Source organism: Carcharodon carcharias, chromosome 14, assembly GCF_017639515.1.
Source record: "Carcharodon carcharias isolate sCarCar2 chromosome 14, sCarCar2.pri, whole genome shotgun sequence".
In the NCBI taxonomy this organism is placed as follows: Eukaryota; Metazoa; Chordata; class Chondrichthyes; order Lamniformes; family Lamnidae; genus Carcharodon; species Carcharodon carcharias.
In genome coordinates, this window is record NC_054480.1 from 18,644,635 (window position 1) to 18,668,724 (window position 24,090).

Sequence of the window (24,090 nt, forward strand, 5' to 3'; positions counted from 1 at the left end):
GCTACATATCAGCCCAAATCTGAATGATGTCCAAGTCCTGCTGCATATGGACATGGACTGCTTCAGTATCAGAGGCGTCACGAGTGGTGCTAAACCTTGTGCAATCATCAGTGAACATTCCCACTTCTGACGTTATGATAAGGGGTGGGGGTGGTGGAAGAAGATCATTGATGAAGCAGCTGAAGATGGTTGGGCCAAGGACACTACCCTGAGGAACACCTACAGTGATGTTCTGGAGCTATGAGTGACCTCCAACAACCACAACCATCTTCCTTTGTGTTAGATATGACTCCAAGCAGTGAAGTGTTTTCCCCCTCTTATTCCCATATGACTCCAGGTTTGCTATGGCCTCTTGAAGCTTGGTCAAATGCTCCCTTGACGTCACAGGCATTCACTCGCACCTCACCTCTGGAGTTCAGCTCTTTTGTCCACATTTGGACCAAGGCTGCAATGAAATCAGGGATAGAGCGGCCCTGGCAGAACCCAAGTTTAGTGTCAATGAGTAGGTTATTGCTGAGTAAGTGCTGCTTGATAGAGCTACCAACACTTTGCTGATGATCAAGAATAGACTGATGAGGCAGAAATTGGCCCCATTACCAATAAAAAGGGTGCTAAAAGGATATGGGATCAGACTCCCACTTGTGGCAGATAAACAATAGATTGGCTGGCCTGACCAGCCTGCTCCAGTTTTGTCATTTCTTGGTTCTGGTCAGGGAGTGTGGAAGGGGTTTGGGGTTTTGTGGTTTACCCTGCCCTAGCTTACGTTTACTAATGATTCCGATCTGCAGTGTGTTCTAGTGTTCACTGTTTAACACAAGGAATCGATTACCGATCTGCACAACTGCTTCCTCATTGGTAACAAGATTCAACAGATTTTTGGAACCACATTCTCACCAGCCTCTGAAGCAGTGGCATCTGCGCAGGTCATTGAAACTAGCAAATGCAGCTGAAGCAGGGAGAAACAAGCGTCCAGACACAACTGCGTACAATATAAAAGTATGCAAGAGCTGTACATACCAGAGAATATCAGTGCATTCCTAGTTCAGCAAGACAATCACTACAATACTCTTTTCCCCTCATGCCAAGGACTCTTGTGTACAAAGTATACAGCAGGACCCCGTGATCTTCCACTATCTGCCCACTGCTGTCTCCCTACCCAACCCTGGGGACATATTACTGTATTACGTTTACAGCCTTTCCTGACATAACACGGCCAAAGTGTAGGCAGAGAAATTCAGTAGTGTGGGCCTCATGGTGGATACACACAGTCATGCGATTTCACCAGCGATGAATCATTATCTTACCACAGCACAATGTGCCAATGTGGAGCTAAAACTGGCACATGTCTAGTGTCGGCTCACCTGCCCACATTCTTGGCTGCACATTTGGGTGGGGGTGAAGAGGGATGTAACAGATTGGAAATAAATGGAGAACTTCAATAAAGCTGTTTAAATGAAGATATTATTTAAAATGTACTATCTGCATGAAACATCTTTTACCTGAAATTGTGTGACAGATATCCAGTTTCAGTTACTACTGGGCAAGAACAGATTAGGAGCTGGGTTTGCAGTTTATAGGCATGGCATACAAGATTATTCCAAGTCTAGAAGAGGCAGGGTCCAAAAATGCCACTTACAACAAACCAATTTCAGACAAGCTAAAAGAATGTCACTATTGGTTATTTCCTTTCCAGTCTAAGAAGGTACTACTCAGTAGAGTCAAAGCAATCCCAAAATACAGACCTCACCCCACAGCAGGCCTTCAATCCTTCCCCTCTACCTTAGTAAAGCTATAGGTTAATTTAATTCAAAGAGCACGACGAAAACATGCATCTTCAAATGACAGCCAAGCTTTTGGTCAATCTGGTTTTCAGCACTTAGTGATGAACAGTTAATGGCCTCCTCCTGTGCCATCATTAACTATGAAAAGAGTTTGCTGTTTCAAACCAGTTAACAAATAAACACACATATAAAAGATAAAATGGTTAATTCCTAAATTTCCACTGAAATGGCCTCGGTTGTATCAAACTGCCACAAAGTCAAAAAGGAATAAAACCAGATGGACCACCCGGCATTGACCAAGGCACTGGAAATGACAAAGGCACACTCAGCTCTGTCAACCCTGCAAAATCCTCCTCACTAACATCTGGGGGCTTGTGCCAAAACTACAGAGCTGTCTCAGGCTAGTCAAAACCAGCCTGACATAGTCATACTCACCAAATCATACCATAGACAATGTTCCAGACACCACCATTACTGGGTATGTCCCAACGCACCAGCAGGATAAACCCACCAGAGGTGGTGACACAGTAGTATACAGTCAGGAGGGAGTTGCCTGGAGAGTCTGCAACATGGAGTACAGAGTCCAAAAAGTCTCGTGGCATCAGGACAAACATGAGCAAGGAAGCCTCCTGCTGATTACTATCTACTGCCCTCGGCTGTTGAATCAGTGCTCCTCCATGTTGAACACAAATTGGAAGAAGCACTGAGGGTGACAAGGTCACAGAACGAACTCTGAATGGGGGACTTCAACATTCATCACCAAGAGTGACTCAGTTGCACCATTACTAATTGAGCTGGGCGAGTCCTGAAGGATATTGCTGCTAGACTCGGTCTGTGGTGAGGACCAACCAGGAAAAATCTATTTGACCTCATCCTCACCAATCTATCTATTGCAGATGCATCTGTCGATAACAGTATTAGTAGGGGTGACCACCACAGAACTTGTGGAATCTCCCATCTTCACATTGAAGATACCCGCCAACGTGTTGTGTTGCATTACCACTGTGCTAAATAGGAAAGGTTTCAAACAGACCTAGCAACTCAAAACTGGGCATCCATGAAGTGCTGTGGGTCTTCAGCAGCAGAACTGTACACAACCACAACTTGCAACCTCATGGCCCAGCATATCCCCCCATTCTACAATTGCCATGTAGCCAAGATATCAACTCTGGTTCATTGATGAGCGCAGGAGGGTATGCCAGGAGCAGCACTAGTCTTACCTCAAAATATGAGGTGTCAACCTGGCGAAACTACAACAAAGGGCCACATGCATGCAGCGGAAAAGCATGAGATAGATAGAGCTAAGTGATCCTATAACCAATGCATCAGATCTAAGCTTTGCAGTCCTGCCACATCCAGTCATGCATGGTGGTGGACAATTAAACAACTAATAGGAGGAGGAAGGTCCACAAATGTTCCCACCTTCAATGATGGGGGAACCCAGCATGTCAGTCAACCATCTTCAGCCAGAAGTGCCAAGTGGGTGATCCATCTCAGCTTCCTCCAGAGGATCCTAACATTGTAGATGCCAGTCATCAGCCAATTCGATTCTCTCCACGTGATATCAAGAAATGTCTGAAGGAACTGGATGTAGCAAAGGCTATGGGCCTCAACAATATTCTGGCTGTAGTACTGAAGACTTGTGCTCCAGAACTAGCCATGCCCCTAAGCTGTTCCAGTACAGCTACAACACTAGCTTCTATCCAGCATGTGGAAAATTACCCAGGGATGTCTTGTTCATAAAAGGCAGGACAAATCCAACTCAGTCAATTACCACCCCATCAGTCTACTCTCAGTCATCAGCAAAGTGATGATGTAGTTGTCAGAGCTATCAAGCAGCACTTACAAAGCAATAACCTGCTCTCTGACACTTAATTTGGGGTCTGCTAGGGCTATTCAGTTCCTGAACTCATTACAGTCTTGGTCCAAACATGGACCAAAGAGCTGAATGCAAGGGGGAAGGTGAGAGTGCCTGCCTTGACATTAAGGCTGCATTTGATTGAATGTGGCATACAAGACGCAAGTCAGGAGTGTGATAGAATACTCTCCACTTGTCTGGACAAGTGGAGTTCCAACACTCAAGAAGCTTGGCACGATCCTCACTTGGAACCATATAGCCGTTCCTTCACTGTTGCTGGTTAAAATCTTGGAACTCCCGAACAGCACTATAGGTGTACCTGCACCTCAGCAGTCCATGTGGTTCAAGAAAGCAGCTCACCACCACCTTCAAGGGAAATTAATAGGTAACGAATGCTGGCCGAGCCAACAGCATCCACATCCTGTGAAAGAATTTTAAAAAACCAAAATTTAAGTTGTATAGTTTCTGCATGTTGGCACGCAATAGAACCCTCGTGTGGTATTTGCGTTTCAGAACAAACTTTCTTCTGCAGTGAATAATGCTTCATTCAAAATTACCTTTGCGAGAGAGAGAGTTGTCTGGGAAGGCATACTAGTAGATTCCTGTTACTGGTCAAATGAAGCCTTACAGAAGACTTGGCAACTTTAAAAACTTTCCTTATACATTGGACATATTTAGATAACACAGGATACAGCATCTTTCCACCCAAGGTACCAGGGATGCCTCACTTCCTGAGTAAATCAAGGACTGTAGCACACCATATGGCATGTTCTGTTTAACTATATTCATCAGCAAGCTTTATTTTTAATCCGAGTAGCACTCCATAAATAAATATATAAAAGAGGTCACCATAACAAGGAGCATCTTCTCTTCCTCCATTTAAAAGGCACAGATTTCCAAATACAAATATCACTCAAGGAATGTATTATCCTCCTACATGCTTTCTGTGTTAAGATGGTGCAAGGCTTTTTTAACTTGATTACTCAGGCAGTAGCTGGCCTGGCTTTTGGGCACTGCCATCCTCCAGTACCTCACCCAAGTGGCTTTTTCTCATACACAAGGCTAGACAGTGTTTTAGGAAGCTCTTCAAGTTTGAGAGAAATCACAGGTGAGCTGGTCCTTACCAGAGCTCTGTGCATACAAGCTTACCAGCAGGATTCTCTGGTCAGTGAAGGGGAGCCAGAGCTGATTTTTCCCCTTGCTTAACTGACTGCTGTGCCCTTATCCATGCATCCTGGAAGAAGTTAGCTAACGATAATGTCTACAATTATATAATATGCAAATGGAGAATCTGGATTGAGAGGACAGATCATATAGGATTAACGAAAGTCTCACCCCTCCCCAACCAGTCCAGGCTAGGTCACAGTATCAAATTACAATCAAACACATACATGCTCAGAAGGCTCTCCGACAGACAGAACAGGAAGTTGAAGCTTGATGTTCAAATTCACAGTCTGCTACTCTGTAGTTCTCAGTAATTAGCCAGCCGGTAGCTAAGCATATAGACTAGCAAGATCACGATCAATCACTGAATGATTTGAAAACTAGCAGAGGGCAAGCACCATCTGTGCAACTGCATCCATTTCCAACCTTGCTATAAAGTGGGAAATTGCAGTAATAAAACCAAAGCAAGCCCTTACAAATCTTGGACCATAGTGAAATAAGTCATTTCTTCAGAAGAATCCTGAGACATGCCATTTTCCAGAAAGGAACATTTAGCCTCTTAGCCTTTCCATTAGAACAAAGGAATGAGAATAGGGTAAACCATCCCTCGAGCCTGTTTCACTATTCCTTTAGATCACCAGTGGGCTGATCTATAGCTTATCTCCATTTCCATACCTAGGTAACCTTCTGTAATCCTTAATACCCTTGTCTAACAAAAAAATTAATATCAGTCTTGATTTTCAATTTATCTAGCCTCCACAGCTTTTGAGAAATTAGTTCCTGACTTCCATTACACTGTGAAGATGTACTTCTGACAGCACACTTAACAGTACTACTCTAATTTTAAGGTTATGCCCCAGTGTTCTGAACTCCACCACCGCCCCCCCCCCCACTTCAGAAGAAATTGTTTCCTTGATCTACTCCATCGATTTCTTGAAATCATCTCAAACACAACAATTAGGTCACCCCTTAAGCATATATATTCAAGGGAATACAAGCTCAGTCTATGCAACCTGTTCTCATAATCTAACTCCATTCCCTTAGCATAAAGTGGTTTAACCTTTAGACTCCCTAATTTTCCAGTACACTGCATCCTCTTCCCAGTTGGAATTTAATAACTGCGAGCTCCTTCATCCTCGAGTACCAGCCCTGTCACCACACACTAAATAATCAATGCTAACAACTGGAGCTCTATATAGCAAAATCCAAGGGAACCTCATCAGGAATTTGGTACTCCAAAATGGAAATCAATTCCCAGCCTCATCCTCTTTTTTGTAGGCACATTTCCATTTCTCCATCAGCACAAATGACACTTCAAATACTATAGCCTTCTCTGCCAATCACTGAAAACTGCTCCGATAATGATGTAAGCTAGCTATAAATATTAGCTTTATTAACCTCCCACTATACCCTCGTCAATTCACCAAGCTCTGGACGTGCGTTACTCTCTCAAATTAGCCATACAACTAAGGGGAGTGGCTTTTGCCTTCAAGAGAATATTGGTGGTATTGGGGTCATTAATAACCTGAAGTCAGTGCTCCTATCTCAAGAGCAAACATCTGTGACTTTCCAAGAACCATTAGGAACACTTGAGAACAAAGGAGAGGAAATTTCCCATTTGGAACTTGCTGTCGCCAATTATCCTCCTACAAAAATGCAGCAAACATGCTCATTACTACGCTTGAACAGGAAGTCGCCTAGACTTCCCTTAATGTCATAGTAGGTAAAAATAGTTCCCATGTAAGAGGGATAGCATGCAAAGTATTCCAGCTTTATTCCCCAGCCTATCCAACATTAACCTATCTCATCAACAGCAATTGAGGTATTACAATTGATCTTGGTGTTCCTTGATGACAGGAGAGTGGAGAAAAGCAGGAAGAACCACCCCGACCATCATAGTCACTACAAGAGAATCAACTGTAGATGGGTTTAAACTTGGCTTCAATGCTCGCATGATAAATAGCCAATGGGCATTCACTCTAACACTATGAATGGTCCATTTGCAGTAACAGAACTTCTGGCATGCCTGGAAGAACATACCCTGATAAGAGCTGGCACCTATAGGAAAACACAGGAGGGCAATTCATAATAGAGCAGCAGATCACTGTTGGCTCAACAGTAAGGCATCAACAGGTTAGAGTGCATCATAAGATTGTTAGAGATGTTTGAAACCAGCCAACAAAGTGAATGCAACACACAAAGGTAACACAAGGGCTGGTCTGCTCCAAAATAGGTGTGTACGGGAGACAAGAAACACAAATTACAAGCATTGTTGGCAAAGCATTTACACATCAGCTTTCAGGAGGAATTAATAGCAATGGGAACCACATGCAAGGGTTTCCATTTATAATTGCTACTTCTTTGCACCCAGATTATCAGGCAGATATCAGAGAATTTTACAACCACAAGCCCCCAACGATTTTATGCAGGGCCAATTGGGCTGCCTGTCAGCAACAAAATCTATCACTACCATATATTTATACAGCACCCTTAATATAATGAAAGTTCCTAAGGCACTTCATAGGAGCATTGCAAAATAAACTGAGTGTCACATAAGACAATTAGGTCAGATGACCAAATATTTGGTCAAAAGGAGGTAGATATTAAATGCGTGCTCAAGGACACGAGGAGCAGAGACTTCGATGACCTCACATTGAGGATAGAAATCAGGAGACCAGCCAGCAGTACTTTGAAATAGTCAAATCTAGAAGTAACAAAGCCATGAAAATCACTGAAAAAAATTGTTCTGATGAGTGCAAGACGAAAAGCTTAGACAAAAAAGATTTTTTTCAGCAATAATGAAGTTCCGCACTGGAGAGAAGAGAGAAGAGGATTGTTGGATAAGCAGTCTGGTAATTTAGCAACAGCGGAGGGGCATCAGGTAGAGCTGGGTGTCTTCAGCATACATGTGAAAACTAATGCTTTGCTATTGGATGATGTCACCAAGTGGCAGCATGTAGATAGGAGGGGGCCAAGGATGGACCCTTGGGAGACACCTGAGGTAAATGGTGTGGGAGCAGGAAGAAAAGCCATTGCAACTGATGCTCTGGCTATAATAGGTAAGAAGAGCAGCCCCACCCAGCTAGATAACAGTAGGACAGAGTTGGAGGAGGCTGCTGTGGTCAACCATGTCAAAGGCTGCAGATAGGTTAAGAAGGGACTTTACCTTTATCACATAGAATGTCAGTTGAGTTTGATAAGAGCAGATTCAGTGCTGTAGCAGGAGTGGAAACCAGGTTAGAGGGATTCCAACATGGAGTTCCAGGAAAGATGAGAAAGATGAGCACAGATTAGGGAGGCAACAACACATTCAGGGATTTGAGAGGAGAAAGGGAAACTGGAGATAGGGAGGTAGTTTTTTTGAGAGGGTAATGATGGCAGATCTAAGCAGAGAGACACACAATACCAGAAGGAGATAACCATTGCTAATACTAATACCAGCTAACACAGGGACCAGAAGGGGAGATTAAGTGGTCAGCAGGTTGGTGGAAACAAGGTTGAGGAAGCAGGAGGTGGGTCTCATAGATGAGATGAGCTTGCAGAAGGATGAGGGGAAGTGGGAAATAGACTAGAGGGCTAGGACAGGGGGATAATATTAAATGTAGTTTAGCCAGGTGGGCTAATGGGAGGGAGAGACACTACAGATGCAGCTAAGATCATGATCTTCAGATTTTTAATGACAAAGAAATCCATGAGCTCCTTGTGCTTATTGTGGAGACGAGGATGGAGGAGGCAAGAGAGAGGAATTTAAGACAACTGTTGGCTGTAAAGAAAAAAAAATGCAAAAAAGGTGGCAATTTAAAAAATGCATTTCCCTGACAAAAGCTCAGCAACTAGAAATATCTTTCATTTCAACCCACTACACCTGCATAAGAGATAAAAGACTATGTTTTCCAAACATCTGTACTTCATATTGGGAATCTAAGGTTTGGAGCATTACACAACTTTCCACACAATCAAGCTAATGGATGGAAATTGCACTGGTACCCATTAACAAATTCTAAATATGTGCTTCCATTACACAAGGTACCCCAAACCATAGTCTACTCTTGCAGTCTTTGCCAGCCAGATAAATGTACAAACCTGAAGGCATTTAAAATAGTTCATTAATAATCATAAGCTATGCTATACAGTTGTCTGTAAAATCAAATACTTGCTTCCCAATCACACACAGCCCCACACTCGTCAACTCTCATCCTTTCTTTCCCAACGCCATGGGGAGTTATTCCATAGTTACCAGTAGGCCCTCCCTCAGCACCTCACCAAAGGGGCCATTCTTTATGCGAATTCACACATACAAGCATCTGCTTATTCAACTTGGGAGGGCATCACAGCGAAGCCTATTCTGCTGCAAATTCACATAAAAATGCACTATAAGGACACTGTACCTTAAGTTTACAAAACAAAATTTAAAAAAATCCAGCAGGTTCAGTTGCTATTGTCATCCAATGACCCTTGTAAGCAAATGGATGCCAGTTAGAGATAGAATCAAAACTGGCTGTGACCTTCCTCCACAACCAAATAATATGCCAGCTTTCACTGCATATTTACTGGGAAGGGAGAGACATATTCAATGCTTGGATTGAGTTTGCTCCCCTTTCTTCCCACCGCCAGACTGTTGGAACAGATAATCTTCTGCCCTTCAATGTTATTAGTTGCTTCCTCCTTCCTCAACCCCACGCCCGCTCCCCAAATCGCATCCCCAACTCAAGGTGGGCAAATATAGAGGCCAACTGGCTTCAGAGACATAGTGGTAAAAGAGGAAGTTCAAACCTACATTCTGCTGTTCTGGTGGCTGAGGAATGAAGTCTCTGAGTAATAGAAAAGCCTGATGATCCCTGTTCTGTGCCAAATTGGCACTGGAGACATCATTAAACCCAGTTGTCCTCAGAGAGGAAAGGAAATGTTTTAAAAATATCAAATCGGAGAGCAATAATGTCACTGAGCAAGGACGGAGTCAGGCTCAGCTGTAATTCTCTCTGTCTTTGACATCTTGCAAATATTAGGGAGGAGAGAAAGTAAAATATCAAGTGTCATTGCCTATGTCAACATTAGTGGTTGGCCACCAAAAAACAGCCAATTTCAACTTGCGTTCATCAGAAAAGCTAATATCAGCCGAGGAGTACTTCAAGTCGCGTGGGAGTGTGGCTGCGCAGCAACCCAGAATGTACCACTCAATACAACAAGCAAGCTCTGCATAACACTTAAAATTTTGGTGGTGGGGGTTGGTAAACAAAGTGCACAAATAATCAACACTACCTGTTGCTATGATTTTTGGAGCTGGAGGAGCTGTGCTTGGATTTCTCGCGATCCTTGTCCCGATCCTTTGACTTGTGCTCCTTATGCTTGTGCTCTTTATGCTTGTGTTTCTCTTCGCTTTTGCTAGACTTGTGGGAATCTGCAGGTAGATAGGGAAGAAACAATGTCTGCTGTCATTTCTGTTTCTTTTTTACACATCAATAAAGTGAGCAGTCTTGGAACTTCTACGCAATAAAGATTACACAAACACATGGTGTTCTTGCAATTCTCCATTTTAAAGCACACCGCACAAAAATACTGCATTGCGCATATTTATATCCATCCAGTCTTGTCATCTAAATATTTGTCACACCAAGATGCTTCCTTGTCTTCTGAAGGTGTCAGCTTTTGCACTGGCTACCTTCTGACATACTTTCAGCAGGGTTCACTGGCTATTGATTCCCTTCCCCAACCGAAGAGGCTGAGATACACTGTAGCTCCCCTACTGAAGGCTGGTAACTCCATTCAAACTGCGGGTCAAACCAAGCTAATTATCAGCCTGGGCCATCACAAGAATCCAAAATGAATCTTGTACACAATTAGTAGATCAAGTTGTTTTGCTCATTTAATGCAGTGAAAGTGGCAGGATAGCAACATGGCTGTTTGAAGAATTATACAAGTGACAGAGAGTCGAGGTCAGCTGAGAGGCACATTGGATTTTGATTAACCTCATATTTCCAAGGAATAAAAATGAATTAGAAAAGTACAAGATTTAAAGTGTGATAAGTGCAAGGCTTATTCATTTGAATGAACAAAGTTACATTCAAACCATACCCTTGCGTTCTACATCCAGTTACAGACATCAAAAAGACATTAAAGTCCTGGAGGCCATCCAAAGCGCCACTGGACTGATCCCTGGTGACTAGGGTCGGAGGAGCTACTCTGAGCTTTACAACCATAACAGGAGGCAACCACATGCAAGATAACAACTAAATAAGAAAAGATAGATCCAGGACAGCACTTCAAATTAAATAACAATAAGAAAATTGGAACAAAGATTCAAACCAGTAAATGGCAAATTTAGGATCGATAACAGGAAGTTCCTCATACGGACTGGATGCATGGGTGGCGAGTTTAAAAACTTCCTGGATCACAAGAGGCAGTTGGATACTGTGTTGAAGGGATGTTTTTAAAAATGGACAAGCTAAAGATTTTTTTTCTCTTTATTCTTTCACGGGATGTGGGTGTCATTGACAAGTCCAGCATTTGTTGCCCATCCCTAATTGCCCTTGAAATGAGTGGCATGCTAGCCCATTTCAGAGCCAGCCACACTGCTGTGGGTCTGGAGTCATATGTAGGTCAGAGCAGGTACAGATGGCAAATTTCCTTCCCTAAAGGACATTAGTAGACCAGATGGGTTTTTAATGACAATCACTGATAGAAATGGTGTCCATGAAGCTGAGATTAGCTTTCAATTTCAGATTTTTATGAACTAAATTTAAATTCCGCCAGCTGCCACGGTGGGATTTGAACCCTTGTCTCCGGGCATTAACCTGGGCCTTTGGAATACTAGTCTGATGACATTACCACTATGCCACCTCATGGGCCAAATGGTCTTCCTTGTCAGTATTTATTTATTTTGAGGCAGTCACCATCACTTGCAGTAAGTGCAATTACTACACTGTGCTTGGAGGTGGGGATTTGGAGAAGGAAGGAAACCCAAAGGCTATTGAGTCCAGTGTGAACTCTTAAAGGCCCAACACACTATACAGTCAACGCAAGATGCTGGATTCAGTAAGCCTTCTGAACGCAACACTATATATACAGTCAACGTTACATATGGCTAACTTGTACTTATTACCCAGTCCCAACAATGGTGACAGGATTTATTTCTATTGCTCTGCAAAACCAAAAGGACTAATGTGTGCTATGGAGCAGGAATGAATGTTGCCCTAATGATTAAAACAGGCAATTGTCGGTGGTGTGGGAAAGGAAGAATAAAGAAAACAAAGCTTTCCTTTTTAAAAAAAGATTCAAAACGGAAAACAAGGCAAGTACTTCATGCATCAGATACAGACCCAATATACTTTAGCTAAAATCAGAGACCTTTCCTGAACATGCTGATCAAACCAATCTTTGCAACACAACAGTAAAAGCAAGTCATATCAAGGTCAGCACCATTTTGTTGCATGCAGTCAGTTGTGACATTCAAAATAAAACAGGAAGGATGGTCACAAAATAATCTCACTGAAGGTATTGTGCTCTTCATTCAAATTTTAAAAATTTTCCTGCAAAGACCGAGCAATCTGGCTTTCTCGTTCACAGCATGCAGTATAATATTGCCAGCCAAGACAGAAACTGGTTCTCCTACTTGTACTGATACAAGAAAGGATTGAGAGAGAGAGAGACACAAATCTATTAAGTCAAAACTGGTAGATATTCGAGGATGTTTTACATTAAAATCACCCTGGACTGACAATATTCCAGGTATCCAGAGGAAGCCACAACCATTGCCCAGGAGCTGGCCTCGCAATGGAAAAACTTGCACCATTGTATGGGAACTAGCCTGTCTGTATAAGCCCAACTAACTGTTGGTCCTTTCTGGAAGGGGGCAGGAGAGGGGAGGGGTAAAGAGGAAGAAGAAAGCAAAAAACAAAAAAGACCTTCCAGAGCCAACATTTTGCACAGGGCTAGTACCTTATGGTCTTGATCAATGTAACTTTAAAGCATGTAGAGAACAAGCTAAACAGCAGCCATAATGAGAAACCAGTGCTACAAACTTTAAATGCAGATCATTTGACAATCTACAGTAGTTGCCTTACAATGCTGGACTGGATATATTGTCAGAATATGATTATGCTCAACTACAGCTAGCATCTACAGTTACAGGCTCAAGAGGAATGTGGAAGAGAAAATTGGGAGAGAATCTGGGAGGGGGAGGGGTGGAAAGGTAACACGTCACTCTATCAGGATTGCCAGCAGAGATCAGAGATCATTGTCAATCCCTTCTCAAATCAGGCAGCAGAGAATGGAACAGGGCCCAAGCCAGAAAGGAGTATAAAATACAGCCTCTCCATTCTGCTTTGCACAAGTTCCATGCAAGAGTTAAAAGTCAAAGGCAGTGAATGTATTTCTGTACCAGCACATTCCAACCAAAAAAAGATGTGGGCTCATTGCTCTCCACTTTTACATTTCTTCTTCATAGATGGGGGAAGGAAGGGTAATCACCTTCACAAACTCAACTCCTTTCCATATCCCTGGTTGCTAACAAAAGGTCAATTGATAAATGGAAGACAAGGCAAAATCTACTATCTTGGTGAATTATTGGTGAGGAGAACCACACAAACTGGATGGCTAACTCCAGGTTCAATTCTAGCCCTGCACAGAGACAATAAGTAAATTCAGCTTGGCCAGCTATGATTGACTTCAGTTTCTACTCCAGCAAAGGGACTAAGATTCCTTCACCTGGTTTCAGTGCATTGTGCTGGAACACCGAGTTTCAGTGCATTGTGCTGGAAGGCGCACCCACATGAAAGCCAGTCAAGGAAAAGGATTGGATTTGACTTATGTGCAACTCTGCCCAAGACAAGTACTATAGCTGACAGTTCAAATGTGAAGAATGGCTACCTGGGCAAAGTACATAAGGACTTCTGGTGTCTTTGGAATGGCAGCTCAGCAACAGTCAGCGTCATCAAGGGTACTTGGAAGAAAGTTAGTTAAGAAATTAAAAACAATACACCCTTAAAAAAGAGACATTTTTCTAGTGAACTGCATGGTTCAATGAAGTGTGGCACAGAACAGGGTGATTTCTGGTTCCATCTGTCCATGGTGCTCTCAACTAAAGACAGCAGTGGGATAACTGAGTCACCAGCATCTTCTGGATTTTTTGGGGGGCGGGGGGGGGGGTGGAAAACAACAACAGACTTCCCACTCAGTCAGTTTTTGTTTTACAGCAGAATTTCAAACAGGGGAAGGATTATACGTAGCTGCAACACCCTCTCCTAACAACAAATAACCTATAAAGTCGTGGCTTTAAGTTGGCCTATGAAGAATAACAACCTGGAGAAGGAGGCCAACACTGTAGAATTATAACCATAACATGCATTCACATCTTCAGAAGATGAGGATACACAGTGGGGGTGGGAGCAGTGCCAGGTGTGTGAAGCTGATCTCTCTCTTCACCTTTTTCAAGATAACAACTGAACATGTAGAATCAACCATTCGGAATCCGATGAAGCACTAATAATTTAGAGGTACAAAGACAGAACAACTCTACATTGTCCAAACAGTGCCTTCTGACCTCCGTCTTGGAGGCACAATTCCTTCCCCCAAGACTTGTACAACTACATTGTGATACTAACTACAATGACCCTCTGATATCATCACCACAACTGCAGACCAAAGCTACCAATTCAAGAGGCAAGTTAACCAGTTACACACTGACCCATATCTAATTAGTCAGTCTGCAACGGGAAGGGAAAAGGACTATTATCTCATCTGGCCTCTTCATGTCTTCACTGGATGTTCTTGTCTGGCATTTGTGTAACTTTACTTTTGATGGGTAAACAAAAAACCCAATCAGGAAGCAAACTCAGAACTAACTACAGCACAAAAACATCTTGGAAACCAACTGGCGAATGCTTCAGATTGCAACTGGTCAGGGCAAGCAGACTATAAAGAGTTACTGGCCAATTAAACACCCCTTTACAATAGTCAGCAATTTGCCCAATGGAAGTCCAGCCATTCATCCAGAATCAAAAAGGGACATAACAGCCAAGCTACACAGCCAAACTTCCAAAATAAGAACAGAAAATGCTGAAATACTCAGATCAGCCAGCATCTGTGGAGAGAGAAACACAGTTAACTCTGTGCTTTTTCTCTCTCTCTCTACTGATGCTGCCTAACTTGAGTATTTGCAGCATTTTCTGCTTTTATTTCAGATTTACAGTCTCCGCAGTATTCTGCTTTTCGATCAGTGGCCTGGAGTATGATGAAACTGAAAGTGATGAAGAGCCTGCATTGATGGACACTCAACACAAGACGAAAGAAAACTAGTTCTGTTCCTCGTCTATATTGGCCCTATGGGCCAAGTGCTGGAAAATGGGATTAGAATAGATAGGTGTTTAATGGCCAGCACAGACATGATGGGTCGAAGGGCCTGTTTCTGTGCTGTATAACTGACTCAAACCAACAATGTAATTACGTACTTCAGATGCCAGAGAGCTAATTGCTCGCTCATTACTAATGCCCAGAGATCTCAACCTTGAGGATCAGAACTATTTTAGTCTTTGAATTATCAGTTTCGGTTCCTTTTCGTTTTTCAAAAAACATACGGTTCCCAAAAATGTAAGCTACACATGACAAACATCAAAAGAAATTAGTAGGAGGTCCTGCAAAGAGCAATCAAGAGTCACATTTCAATATTAATATTAGCAATGTGGAAAATTTATATTGAGAAAAATCAATCCAGAAAAGCTATTGTGATGATGCTGCAGCAGGGCCATTCTCACTACTAAGGTGTTATAGTTTTTCCTCAGGCATGTGGAATGCTGGGCCAGAACATCTTTGTTCCTTTCCTTTTCCCTAACACTAACTCTCCTTTAAATTGCAATGTTTCACATCAAATTATGGCTTATTTCCATGGTCCTCCTGCCTAGTGAGAAATCCACACTCATGTCGCATTTAAAAAAAAATTCAGTTACTTCGCTGGCCAGCATTTTTTGCCCAGTCCTTGAGATGGGGGTGCTGAGCTGCTTTCTTGAACCGCTGCAGTCTATGTGGTGTAGGTACACCCAAATGCTGTTGGGAAGGGAGCTCCAGGATTTTGACCCAGCGACAGTGAAGGAACGGCGATATATTCCCAAGTCAGGATGGTGACTGACTTGGAGGGGAACTTTCAGGTGTGGTGTTCCCATCTTTCTGCTGCCCTTGTCCTTCTAGATACTAGTGGATGTGGGTTTGGAAGGTGCTGTCTGAGCAGCCTTGGTGAATTCCTGCAGTGCATCTTATAGACAGTATATACCACTGCCACTATACAACAGTGGTGGAGGGAGTGAATGTTTGTGGATGTGGTGCCAATCAAGTGGGCTGCTTTGTCCTGGACGGTCAAGCTTCTCCAGTGTTGCAGGAGCTGCACTCATCCAGGCAAGTGGGGAGTATTCCATCACACTCCTGACTTGTGCCTTGGGGGAGTCAGGTGGTGAGTTACTCGCCACAGGATTCCTAGCCTCTGACCTGCTCTTGTAGCCACAGCATTTATATGGCTGGTCCAGTTCAGTTTCTGGTCAATGCTAAGATGTTCTCTTGTTGGAGATGGTCATTGCCTGGCACTTGTGTGGCACAAATGTTAGACACTCATCAGCCCAAGCCTGGATGTTGTCCAGGTTTTGCTACATTTGGATATGATCTGCTTTAGTATCTGAGGAGTTGCCAACGGTGCTGAACATTGTGCAGTTAATGAACATCCCCACTTCTGACCTTATGATGGAAGGAAGGTCATTGATGAAGCAACTGAAGATGGTTGTGCCGAGGACACTACCCTGAGGAACTCCTGCAGTGATGTCCTGAAGCTGAGATGACTGACCTCCAACAGCCACAACCATCTTCCTTTGTGCTAGGTACAACTCCAACCAGTGGAGAATTTTCCCCGATTCCCATTGACTCCAGTTTTGCTAGGGTTCCTTGATGCCACACTTGGTCAAACGCGGCCCTGATTTTAAGTCACTCTCGCCCCACCTCGTTAGTTCAGCTCTTTTGCCCCTGTTTGAACCAAGGCTGTAATGAGGTCAGGAGCTGAGTGGCCCTGGTGGAATCCAAACTGGGTGCCAGTGAGCAAGTTTTTGTTAAGCAAGTGCCGCTTGTTAGCACTGTTGATGACCCCTTTCATTACTTTACTGATGAAAAAGGGGCCTCAAGCTTTTTAATCTCCTACCCAAACATGTACATATGCACATAAATTAGGAACAGGAGTAGGCCATTCAGCCCCTTGAGCCTGCTCTGCCATTCAATGAGACCATGGCTGATCAAATTATGGCCTCAACTCCACATTCCACCTACCCCCAATAACCTTTGACTCCCTTGTTAGTCAAGGATCTATCTGCCTCTGCATTAAAAACATTCATTTGACTCTGCCTCCACTGGTCTCTGGGGAAGAGCTTTCCAAAAATTCATGACCCTCAAAAAAATTTCATCTTATCACCATCTTAAATGGGAGACCCCTTATTTTTTAAACTGTCACATTTTAAAACGTGAAGCTTTGAAAAACGTTGCCCCATGTATTGCTCATCTACTTCCGACATTAACAGGAAAACACCAGGTTATGTTAGAAATTTGAGGGTTTTGCATGGCATTACGTAAACAAAAGAAAACTTGGTGTCAAGCCAGGCTTTAAAAAGTTATTCGAATGGATATTGTTCCCTGTGCACCACCACACCCAGCCATTATAATATAGGTGTATTAACACTCACAACAGGCCATCATTCCAACAGTGGTACTACAATTAGCTATATGGCCCTAAGCTACAACCTGGATACTCTGACATCAAATTTGGCCAGATCAAGGTTGCTACCAAGCCAATCCATCACTTAGGAAAGCAATCAAAGTTGGCGGACAATTCACACTTATCACAGGTTATCACTTATCCCTATAGAGCTTATAACAAGCTTTACGAAGTGTCAACTGACTTTGTGGTGGGGGTAGGAGGAGGAGGGAAAGAGGACTGGTGACCCGATTGAAGATATAAAATTTCCTTGCTGATGATTTAACTATACATAATCTAACATAAACAAAGAGTGGAGATGACAATTCTGAAGTCTCCAAACATCCAGTAGGATACTCTCATCCCATGTGAACAGAGTGGTTCGAATGGTTCTGCTATTGTAGCGCCAGCAAGCAGGAGGCCTGTAATCCAGCCTTCTGAATAACAAGCTGACATCCAATGGGGCACATGCGTCGATGGGAATGGAATAGGCCAATAACATCTCAGCTGCTGCTCCCTCAGTCCGGCCACATAAAAGGAAAATGGGGCTTACAGAAAGAGCCCAGAACACAAATTGTTGGATTGAAAAGCATCAATCCATTTACATCCAAGTAGCCCTTCTGAAAAGGGCTACCACAGACTAGCAGATTCACCAAATCAGTGGGTAGAGAAAAATAAGGTGAAGCAAGGAAACATAGGAACGGAGTAGGTCATTTAGACCCTCAAGCCTGTTCCACCATTCAATGAGACGATGGTGATCTGTGATCAAACTCCATATACCTACCATATAAAATCCATTTAATACCTTTGGGTCACAAAGATCTTTCAGTCACAGTTTTAAACTTTAGCAATTGAGCTAGGATCAATTGCCATTTGAGGAACAGAGTTCCAAACTTCTACCACTCTTCTCCCCCCACTCCAACTCTAATTTCACTTGTGAAAGACCTGGCTCAATTTTTTTTTGGGACTATGCAACCCCCTTGTATTCTTGCTCTCTACACCCAAAAGGCAAGCATTCACTTAACCTTTTTGATTATTTTCTGTACCTGCTTATGACATTTTAATGATCTACTTACTTGGAAACCCCCAGCCTCCTTCGACCTCCATTTTTTCTAGTTTGTTTTATGTTTGGTCTAAAGTGGATATCTGCACATTTGCCCAGTTCAAAATCCATTTGCCACAGTTTTACCCATTCACTTTATCAGTCCCTTTGCAATTGTACACTTTCATCCACGCTGCTTACAATACTTCCTTTGTGTCATTGGAAAATTTGATTAGGTAAGCTTTCCATCTCATCTAAGTTGTTAATAGATACAGCGAATAGTTGAGGCCCCAACACCCAATGATCACATCCTATCAATTAGAGTATCAGCCCATTATCCCTACCTTGTCTCCCTCCCCTCAGCCCCAGGTCAATAATTTGCCTTCAATTCCAAGAGCTTCAACCTTAGCTAAAAATCTCTTGAGGGACCTTATCAAAGTCCTTCTGAAGTCCATATAAAAAACATCCATAGATATTGCCTTGCACAGTTCTTGAGCTACTTCCAAAAAAAATCAGTTTCATCAGGCCTGACTGCCCCTTTACAAATACATGCTAGTTCTCCGATCAGCTGAAAATGTAAATTGTAGACTAGCAATTTCCTGATAATAGATTTGGCTAGCCATATATAATTCCTTGGGTTTCCTCTGTGGTATTTACAATGGATTCTGAAGCACTCTTGGGTAAATGATCATACTTACCAATGCAAACAGAATAGCTTACCACCAAATTGCCTCCAAAAAGCAACTGAGCCACACAATAAAGACCCCAGATCTGAGCTCTGGCCTTTACATTGGGCTGATTTCACCTCTGCAAAGCACGTCTGTCCCATTTCTCAATCGCAAATAGCAGACAGTGACCCTGCTTAGAAAACATGCATGAGCAGAGACTCTGTGTTGTGTTTCTCCCGATGATGTAACAGTGCATGTTTGCATGGCAAGAACAGGCACTTAAGGGAGGCAGTAGAGGGCTATCAACATCACTGGAATCGCATCACAGTATAATTCATTGATTCAAGGAGCAAATGAATAAACTCAAAATAGTCTAGCTCCCTCTTTAGCGTAGTTAGTAAGTTGTCAGCCTGACATGAACTGAACTAAACCCAATCAGGTACGCCCCAGTCCTTGTTCAGTTAACAGATCTGAATCAGAATAGCTGCAAATAATAACTAGCTTCAGTCCCTCTAGGCTGTGAGAGAAGGCAGATTCCATAGCTTATTATACAGTGATTCCTGCTGGAAGGAACACATGGCATAAGCAGTCAGATCAATTTTTATAGCACACTCCCCAATGCATTAAATCTAGGCTCATTCATGAAGAGTGCACACTTGAGTGTAAATCCCCAACATCAATGAAGTCAGATCTCAGAATGAGCCTGCAATTTCAGAAGGAAGAAAACCCTTCAAATTATATCTTAAATATTCCAATTAGTCAGTTAAGACAGATTATGCAGATCTTAGAGAGCATATCTGGTTAGGTTCTCCAGGAAAATGATCAGAAGAAGGAACACTAGGGAATAGATGATAGAAGGGCCACAAACCCTCAACCTTCCCACCCACATTGACTGATAGCATATGATGACAGTCACCATGTTCACCACAGCATCACTTCCAAGCATTTCAGCTGAAAATCAGAAATACTTGTGTACCATAGTGGCTGTGACAAATGTAGCACAAGATGCAGAACAGACCAAGATCATCCCAGGGCCAGTGCTCAATTAGGGAGAAAAGAGAAGTCAGACAAGGTTCCCGCTTCTGATTTATATTTATTCATGGGACGTAGGCGTCAATGACTAGGCCAGCATTTATTGTCCATCCCTACTTGCCATTGTACAGAGGGCAATTAAGAGTCAACCACTTTGCAGTAGGTTTGGAGTCACATGCAGGCCAGACTTCCTTCCCTGCCGTAGGTCTGGAATCACACGTAGGCCAGACCAGGTAAGGACAGCAAGTTTCCTTCCTTAAAGGGCATTAGTGAACCCAATGGGTTTTTCTGATAATCAGCAATGGTTTTGTGGTCATCAGACTTTTAATTCCAGATTTTTATTGAATTCAAGTTTCACCACCTGTCATTGTGGGACTCAAACCCAGGTCCCCAGAGCATTACCCTGGGTCTAAATACCACCTCCCCATTCACTCTGATCTCAATTCACCAACATCTGCCGAAAAGTACCCCGCAAAAGGGTGAATTGGTCTTTGCTATGATGCCCCTTGTGCTAGATTAAACATACAATATAGGTGTGTAGCTGAACATGCCACATAAGATACTAAAGGAACATCAGAAATGTGAAATCACACTATGAATCAGTTTTCATAAGATCAATTGAGAATAGCCTTAAATTTGGATCCTGCTCAAGTCATTCGATTAACTAGTTCAAACCAAACTTCAAAATTACACCCTGCTCTTCAAATTAAATCTGAAGTCAAATCCAATGCATCACAGGGGGTATAGCACCTCACTGACCAAAGTGAAATGAGATGCACATCACCAAATTGAAAAATTCTTTCTGAAAATGCGTTAAAAGTTTTACTCTTTCCATTAATATTCTACAACTGTATTACACCCCCCTCAAGGCAAAACTAATAGCACTCACACAGCTCTAGCTCCATTCATTTTAAAAAGTTAAATAGTTTCTACAATTAGACAACTCTTGGCCCCCCTCACTTCCTCCTTGATGCACTTGACTGTGCAACCCAGTATAGCAGGTTGCCATTTGACAGGATGGCTTCAACACACAAAATCAAAATCTAGTTTCTATTGGGTAATTTGAATCTTAAAAAGAGATGTCACATATTTGATAGATCCTTTTATGCTAAAGGAGACACACACGTGTTAACAAAAAAAAGCACTTGGTTTCTGTGGCATTAGTTCAGAATGATATGCAGAGAATGTAACCATCAAAGCCCATTAGCAAAAAATCGACAATTCTAACAGGATCATTTTCAAAAAATTAACAAGTCTAAGTTGCATGCAAGTTTCCATTCTTGATGTCCTGTATCTACAGCTCTTAATTAAATCAACACTTTCCAAAGTGAAAACTTTTAGGGTGACTAGTTTAAAACCATTATCACCCATGAATACATAATTGTTAAGCATTGTACTAAAGTGCATTGTGATCCTGAAGATTAAAAAGGTGCAAAGTGGTATATAATTGACCACAAAGCTAAGTAAAATAAACCCCACAAGCCCCCTCAGCAATGCCTAGTCAGTTTCACCAGACTTTTGGGAACGATGTAAGCCATTTTTTTTTAAACCCACTGCCATAAGCGACTTAAGGTACATAGGCACCAAACTGAAAAGTTGCTGCACTGAACATCGTGGCAAAGTTTACACTTACATGCATGGAAGATGGCTATTTTGGAAGACGAATCTGTGCTGGGATAATGTGTAAAAAAAAACCTCTAGGGCACCTTCTAGAACATGGCCAGTCTAGCAACAATGTAAAAATAAATATCACATAACCGGGAAATTCAAACACCGGCTATTTCCCCCCCCCCCCCCCCCCAATATCCCAGGGACAGGAAAGAAGAAAAGACTCAATTCAATATGAATTGAAAAATTTTAAAAAATATCTGACAACATATTGCTTTTTTAAAAAAATAATATATATATATATATATATATATAACCTTCACAATGCTGCCGCCATGTGAGTGGAGACATTTGCTGCTCCATCACCAATCACCCAAAAGAGAAATCAAAATGCAAATAGAGAGGGGGGGGGGGGGGGGTTAAAAAGAGAGGGGAGCTGTATTTCTACCAAAAAAAATTATAATTTCTCCCACCCTTCCCCCTCCTCCCTTCTTTATTTTTATTCAAATTTTTTTTTTGGTAAACCTTCCTTCCTAGTTTGCTCCTGCCAGGTTTTTTTTTATTTTTTTTTTGGCTGGCTCTCTATTTTAAATGCCCAGCACATTGCTCCCAGTGTAAGAGAGCCTCGTTCTTACAACATGCACGAAGGAACCGACACACACACACACACACACACAGACACACAGACAGAGAGAGTCAGCGAGAGCGAGAGAGAGAGAGAGAGAGGAAAAATAAAATGGCGCAGAGACTAAGTCCTAACGGCCGAAAAGCCGGGTTTTCGCTCGCGACGCCGGCCCGGCCGAAGCCGCCAGCGGCCGGCCGACACCCGCACGCCAGACTCCGGGTGCGGCGGCGGCGGCTGGCGGGGCAACGGGCTCGGTGGGGGGCCGGCAAGGCGGTTATTTGGGGGGCCGATTTGAACAATAGGGCTTGTGGGCACGTAGACGGGACTTAGTCTCTGGACGCCATGTCTGATCCTCTTGTTCAGAGAACAGCAGAGAGAGGTTGGTTGGTTGGTTGGTTGGTTGGTGGGGGGGGAGGGGGGGCGGTGATGGTGATGGGGGGAGGGGGAGGAAGGTGGGGTGGGGGGGAAGAGAGAGAAGGAAAGAAAATACATAACCTGACCAAAATAAAATAAAGAGAAATTTTCACCCAAAGTACTCACCGTTCAAACGAGAATCCGTGTTGACCTGCAACACGAGAAAAATAAATCACGTTAGAACTTTTTTACCCCCTTTTTAAAAAAAAAGTCTTTAGCCATCAAGTGAGAGAGAGAGAGAGAGAGGGCGAGAGAGAGAGAGAGATGAAAATTTTTCACAAGTTTCAAATCACTACATGTTTTTTTTCCGAGGGGGAAAAGTCGCCTGATTTTCTTTCACAAGTCCGACATAATTTTTGAAACCGGTTCCACCTACCTGGGAGAGGTGATCCACGCTCATTTTTGAGGATTTTTTCCTTCTTGATGATTATATATTGTTTTTTTTTTGTTGTGGAGTTGTATCCACACCAAAGACCTGCCTCAGATTGAGCTGCCCCCCAGCTCCTTGTGCAACGTCTAAGTCCCCGATTCGGCGTACTGCGCATGCACGTGGATTTAACTTGGAGGCGAATTTACATGTCAATTGCCTTTCTCTCACAATTGGTGGGTTCAGCTGCACCAACAGGCTGATTTAAATAGAGCGGACACGCCCCCCCCGACCACTCTCTGCCCACCCCCCCAGCCCACCACCCCACCCCACCCCACCACCCCTTCTATCAAAGCCCCTGCCACCACCCTGGGGCATCAGACTCTTTCCTGCCAGAGACAGAGAAAAACTTTTTTGCTTGTAGTTGATGGAAAGTTGGGGATACAAGGGAATCCTTCCTAATAGAAATTTACACAATAACCCCCCCTTCCCAACACACACTTAACCCGATGCACACCCCCTTTCAGAAACTCAATGGACCAGCTATACAAAAGTTAATCCAGCAGCTACATTCATCAAGCCAAATGATGTCACAGTAGTTTCTGCTGATGTCAGTGTTTCACCATCATAAAAGCAGGTTAGCTCACACCAGAGTTTTAACGACAACTTGCATTTATTTATATGGCGCCTTTAAAGCAGTAAGACGTAGAAAGTTGCTTTTCAGGGGCGTAATCAGGCAAAAACATTAACACACAGCAAACAACAGCAACTTGTGATACTGCAGCATCTTTGGCATACATTCCAAAGCTCTTCACA

General features: G+C 42.9%; 1 protein-coding gene across 2 annotated transcripts in view; it reads right to left on the bottom strand.

Moving 5' to 3' along the window:
- The window catches only part of top1l (DNA topoisomerase I, like), a 79,691-nt gene extending 56,247 nt beyond the window's left edge, over nt 1-23,444 (bottom strand). The window contains exons 1-3 of one of the 2 annotated variants that reach the window (XM_041204041.1): nt 23,284-23,444; nt 23,034-23,058; nt 10,063-10,201 (exon numbers count right to left, since the gene is read on the bottom strand). In XM_041204041.1, coding sequence (XP_041059975.1) covers nt 10,063-10,201; nt 23,034-23,058; nt 23,284-23,307 — 188 coding nt within the window. In that variant the 5' untranslated portion in view covers nt 23,308-23,444. Of the gene's footprint in view, nt 1-10,062; nt 10,202-13,668; nt 13,741-23,033; nt 23,059-23,283 lie in introns of those variants that run through there. The other variant, XM_041204042.1, reaches the window with a different exon arrangement.
- Nucleotides 23,445-24,090: the final 646 nt, after the last annotated feature.